Here is a 6,000-nt window from a genome sequence, read left to right as displayed (position 1 = left end):
CCGCACAGATGAGCGCGCTTCGAGCGCCCGGCGTGTGGCCGGTGCCGATCTGGCTGCTGCTGCTGCCGGCGCTGCTCCTGCTGGCGCTGCTCCTGCCGGGGCCGCTCCTGCCCGGCGCCGCCGCGGGCGCGGGCTGCGACCTGGAGGCTGCGGACGGCGGCGGTGGCCGGCGGGGAGGACGGGGAGGTGTCGCCGCCTCTGCGGCGGAGCCGGCGACAGGTAACGGCCCGCGGGTCCCGCCGGGCTGCCGGCCAGGGGAGGGAGCCTTTCCCGCCGGGTCCGCGGCGTTCCCGGGCGCATCCGAGCCGCCCCCCTTGGGCGCGGGGCAGCCGCGGTGTGGCTCTGCAGAGGGCGCCGGGCCGGGCTGCGGGGGGTCCGGCTGCGGCGGCGGCGGCACTGCGGTACTGCCCGGCGCGGCCCTTCCCGGGAAGGAGCCGCCGCAGGATGTGTGCGAGGTCCTGTTGAATAGCGATATTGTTGGGAACCGGAGCCTCCGCTTCCGCGTCCGCTCCCGCGGTGCCGCCCGTGCGGGCTCCGTGTGCGAGCCCCGAGCGCGACTGCGAGGCCGGGACCGGCGCGGGGGACCCGCCCCAGCACCCCACGGGTCCCGCTGTGTCGGGGCGCAGCCCCCGCGGCACGGGCGGAGGTGTCCATCCCTGCCCTCGGGGGCGTTCGGTTCTCCAGGAAACCGTGGAAAGCATTCCAGCCTTCACTGAATTCTGTTAAGAAAAGCGAATATGTTCATACTAAAGCACTTCAGGGCAAATGGTAATGCCTGCAGTTAAAACCAGCAGTTGGGCTGAAAACGTTTAAAATAATCTAATTTCAGCAGGCTTTGATGGCTTTGAATTGCTTATACGCATTCTGAATCTGTCTTGTAATGAGCGGTAGGAAGCTTTACAGTTTTTCAGGCAGTTCACTTAGGAAAATGGGATTTGCATGCAGGGGACTGCTATAAAACATTTAAGAGTTTGTCATATCTCATAATGTGCTTTTTAAAAAGCTCCATAATTGGAAGGAGGAGCATGGCAGGTGGAAGAAAAAGAAAAACCCTTTCAGAATCTCTTATCAGAGAAAAACTTCTGATGATGTTTGGAGTGGTATTGACTCCGTGAGCTAAAATTATTGAACTTCGGTGGATGGGATGTGTATGGGCTTTTGCCCAGCCTAACACCTTAACAACATGAATTTTAATTATAACTAATGAAACTTCAACGGTATTCACAAAATAACTCTGAGATGGAGACGCAAGGCTACGTGATCTAGCGGTCTTGTTTGAGGACATGACACTTCTGAAATCTGAATTGTCCAATCTGTTGGCTTGCTGTATAAACTAAGGAAGTTGGAACATCCGCAGTCTGTGAAGCAGCAGTTGTACTTCCCAAGGGTGCTGTGAAAATGCTGTATTGGAACAGCTCGCTCTCTCTGTTTTTTGGTGTTTTTTTTTTTTTTTTAAATGGTAATTAATCTGGTTGTGGGTGGTATTAAATGGTTCTTCCTATGTATAGTGCAGACGCTTTCTACATTTTGTGCTTAATCAATTTTGATGTGTCAGTCTGTATGGAAAAAAGTAATTTGTTTTTATATTTTATGGACCGAAATACTGAAATACCTATCAACCATGCCTTCTCCCTCTCAGCAGTGATGAAATACAATCCCTCTTGTCTGGTGAAGAAATACAATTATTTGAGAAATCTAACATGTTATAAGTGGGCTCATTGTGTTACATAACAGTTTGGTCTGGAAAATAAATACAGTGAAAAGCCATCTTAGAATCAGTTTTAAACTTTAGGAAGTTTAAACGTAGTTCCGTGTTCATCTGGTTGATAAATATGGTATTTCAGTTGATCATATAAGTTTGCCTGTCAAGTAACTAATCCCCAAATAGTTTTAAATTACTTTTTGCAAAGCTGGAAGATCTCTTGGAGGTTGGGAGAAAACCAGATGACTTGTTCTGGGGGTGATTTTAGTTATATATCATTTTCTTGAAAGTTAAAACTTGCAGATGCGCCATTGAGTTAGGAGGGAATGCCAACACTTGTTTGGAGAAGAACAGAACAAACGTTTAATTCCGTCATTTTAACAGGTTTGGGAAGTACAACCCAGAAGTTAAAAAGCTGCTATGTATAAAATGCCACACTATGTAGAATGCTCAAATAGAGATGTTTGGGAAGCAGAGATGTAGGAAATGATTCAGAACTCCTAGTCACAAATTGGTCTGAACGAACAACATGTGGATGTTATCTTTGGATATGTGAAATCAGTTTAAGGCTTTTGTTTTTTCTTTTTGATTGCACTTTTTGTTTAGTCTTGGGTATTAAACAACCCAAAAAGTACAGAGGAAAGTAGCAATGTGGATTGGGAGGCTCTGAACTCATGAGTAATTATTTTTTTTTTTTTTTTCATGGAAGTGTTGTATTATTTTGGTGTGGTGGAAAAGACTGTGGGATGGGTATGTGTGTAAGAAATATTTCACAGAAGCACTGGGATTTTTTTTAAACTTTTTTCATTTTTTTTTTTTTTTTTTCTCTCTGTGGTTCAGATATAGTTTAAGAGGAAGTAAATTTTAGTGGGTGAGATTGAGATTAAATATAGGCTGGAAAGTTTTTACCTATAACAGTCAAATTACATAGATTTTTAAACAGGTTCCCACTAGAGGTTTATTAGTGGGTTAGAGCAGAAACTGGCAAAGATAATCTAAACACTTGACAGAAAAGGGATGCAAGATGAATTTTAGGACTAGGGAAGAGCCTAAGATTCTATTTTTGCCATATTTACTCAGGTATTTATGTAGGTTATTACTGTTGTTTTGCCTGTGTATATGAACCGTTTTAACAGTATTTCTAAATGACAGCTATGTAACATCTGACACTGCTTGAAGGTATTTAGTTATGGTTATGAAAATCCAATCAACAAAACTGTCTCCACTGGATGGAACACTATGAGGCTGCTTCCCTACTCACGCTGGCTCTGCTTGTTCTCGAGTTAATTTGGTAGAAAGTTTTAAGGAACCTTCTGTTCTGGACCTGAAGATGACACTGGGTTTTTGCATGCTGTTTATTCATTGACTTTTAAGGTGCTTTGTAATTCTGCAAAATTTTTGAATAATTCTGGATTCTTTTCGTGTTTATATTAGTCCACGATTGTGGATTAATTTGCTGCCTTTGAGGTGAGACAGAGAACCTGGACCTGTATTTGGCGAATAAATTTCTCTCAAATTGTCTTATAATATTGAGCTAGATCAGTTTGAACTACAGCTCTGCATTGTATTTACTGAGGAAACAACAGACAGCATAACATAACCTTTTCCTTAAAGTAATTGAAAAGATTTTTCTTTTAATTGACTTTCTATTCTAGAATTAGCCATCATCTTAACATTCTGAGCTCTTCAAATTAATCAGACTTAGGCATTTGAGAAGCGAAGGCTTCTGGAAAACGTGTTTTTAGCTGCAATGTTACGATTGGCTTGAGCTGTTCTCCTGTGGGTGGCTGTTGAAGTGTGGCTTTTTTCTCAGGAGTTGACCCCAGCTGGCAACATTGTTAGTACAAGAGAGCTAGTAGGAGTAGGCATGCTCATCCCACTACTCGAAACCCATGAGGAGGAAAGGAGTTCATGCTTCCTTTCTGTTTTGTACCCGGCTTGCCCCTAGTGCTGATGACCACTGTCTGTTGCTTTAACTTGCTTGGATGTGAAAGGAAACACAGGCAACAGGAAAAATGATGAATTTCTCATCAGACTCTTTCCTGACTTGCTTTAAGCAGTAGCACCAATGCAAAGAAGAGGCAGGACTGTGTGGGTGGGGGTCAAGAGGGGTGAACAAGGGTGGTGTGCTTTCTGTGATGGCACCAAGTGATGGTCTGAACAGAGCTGCTCATAGCATTGTATCACTTAGGTGACTGTGAAACTGTGACCTTTTGGGTCTTAACAATGCATTTGGAATTTGGTGGTTGTGTGTGAGACTTCATGTGTGAAGGACTAATACAAAGAGAATGATGAATTTGGTCACGTAGCAAAATGCTTTTGCATGATTATTTTGGCTTGCACTGGTCTTGAACTTTGTGAGCTGTGAGACTTCTACCACTTCCTTAGTAAACTGCTTTTTAAGGCTAGTATCTGTTGCTAGTGATGAAAACTCAACACTACAGGTTTGTTTTTTTTTTTTTTTCCTGTTCCATTACTTCTATTTGTTTGTTTCTAGTTAAACTTATCCTGATCTGGTCTTATCATTTCTGTTGGGAGGACAGAAATTTCAAGTCCTGTCTCCTCTGAAGGATGATGACTTCAATCTATCATTTACTTTTTGATAGCATCTCAATGCAGTTGTCTGTCTTGGAAATCTAATTAGTTTCTCAGTTTAATTAAGTTTTTAATTTCAGATCATATTCTTTATTATTAGTGTTAAAGAATAGGAGAAATTCAGGGGAAATCTGCGTTTGGATAGCTCAGTCAGCAGTTGACTTGTCATAACTATGACATATAGCTAAAAAAGCTGTGGATGGCTGGATTTGTAGAGGGTTTTGAAGCAAATATTAAAAAACAATTAACCAGGAAAAATCTTGGTCTTTAGGTAGCTGAGTGGCATTGGACTCCCACACAGAGATAAGATATCAAGCACTTGTAACTTCCTTTGCCCGTAGTTGAGTATTTTTGCCTTTCAGCCTTCCGGTGTTCTGACTGTAACTCCTCTGTTAGTTACTAACTTCTACTAGTTAGTAACTTCTGCTAGTACATTCTGCGCCTTCTGGTGTCCTGTGAGCTTTGACCATCAGCTTCACCTCTTCTGAAGATTTCGTCTTACTCTTGTGATTTAGCCAGGTTATTTAGCTGGCATTTTGTTCTTGTCTTACAGTAGTCTGTAGCAGAGCCTTTCTTAAAACCCCTCTCTCCCTGAAATGTTTGGGCTCTGTGTCATCCCTCCCTCAGCAGGTTTTTGTGTTGCCCTTTCAGCTATAAGCTTTCTGAAGACATCTCTGCTTTTCTGAGGACCTCCTACCTGATTCTGGCTAGCTGGTCCCACGCAACTTGGGCATGACTCATTTTCTTCTACCTAACTCCAGGGATACTGATCTATTATGACTTGGCTGAGCTGCCATATATTTGTCAAAAGACGACTGTACCCAGTGACAGGAGCAGTTGATCTTGATAAGATTTCTTATGATGATATTATCACTATGAAAAACACCTAAAAATACAGGAGTTTTTGAATGTTTGTGTGAAGTAAGTTTGATATCCTTTAACTGATTTTTAGCTTGCCTGCTCTAACTTGTATGTTTTCTTTGTATTTAGGATCTGTTCTCAGTCAGCATTGAGGAACATATAGCAGAGTTGTGATGTGGGAAAGCTAAGAAAATTAGTAGTACTTCTTTTTTTATTTTTTTTTGTAAGGCATTGTCAAAAATGCTCAGAAGTCAAGAATATATTATTTTACGTAAGTGTTGAGTAATTTACTGCAGAAATCCTGATGTCTGAAAAGACTTCATTGGGATTAGTCTGTTACATCCTATCTGTGAAACTGACTTCTAAAATACAGGAGTTTGAGATGTTTATTTTGACCATAACAGGGTGTGTAAAGAATAAATAACCACTGTGTTTGTTGTCCTAAAATAAACACATATACATTTTAGAAACCAAGGTGAATTTCAAGTTATTACATAAGTTAGTGCTATTCTGCCTTTGGTTACTACTAAGTCTCTCCTGTTACTATGGAAACTGTCTTTGCATATCTGAAAGGGAGGGGTGAATAAAATGATAATGCATTGTTAAAATTTAGAATCAGCATAAACAGAATGTGATGATTGTCTGGATACTAGAAAATTTGCATTTGTTTACTTGATTCCTCTGAGCACTTCAAACTTAAGGGAGTTTTGTTTGTGATAGCTTTATTCCCTCTGCCCTTTTCTTCTGGATCTTGCTCATTTTCTTTCAAATTCAAAAACCATGGCATTTTTAGAGACTTGGTACAAACATCTTGAAATCTGTGTAATGAGAAGTACTCTAGA

General features: G+C 41.8%; 1 protein-coding gene across 2 annotated transcripts in view; it reads left to right on the top strand.

The window, feature by feature from the left end:
• Positions 1-6,000, top strand: part of STIM2 (stromal interaction molecule 2) — a 71,817-nt gene continuing 65,817 nt past the window's right edge. For both annotated transcript variants that reach the window (XM_027897525.1, XM_027897527.1), the window contains exon 1: positions 1-219. In XM_027897525.1, coding sequence (XP_027753326.1) covers positions 9-219 — 211 coding nt within the window. In that variant the 5' untranslated portion in view covers positions 1-8. The remainder of the gene's footprint in view (positions 220-6,000) is intronic.

This window comes from Empidonax traillii, unplaced genomic scaffold, assembly GCF_003031625.1.
Source record: "Empidonax traillii isolate 1590-97213 ecotype Southwest subspecies unplaced genomic scaffold, ASM303162v1 scaffold545:size423049, whole genome shotgun sequence".
Lineage (NCBI taxonomy): Eukaryota > Metazoa > Chordata > Aves > Passeriformes > Tyrannidae > Empidonax > Empidonax traillii.
Note: the sequence above shows the minus strand (reverse complement) of the source record. Positions and strands in the feature narration are given on the sequence as shown.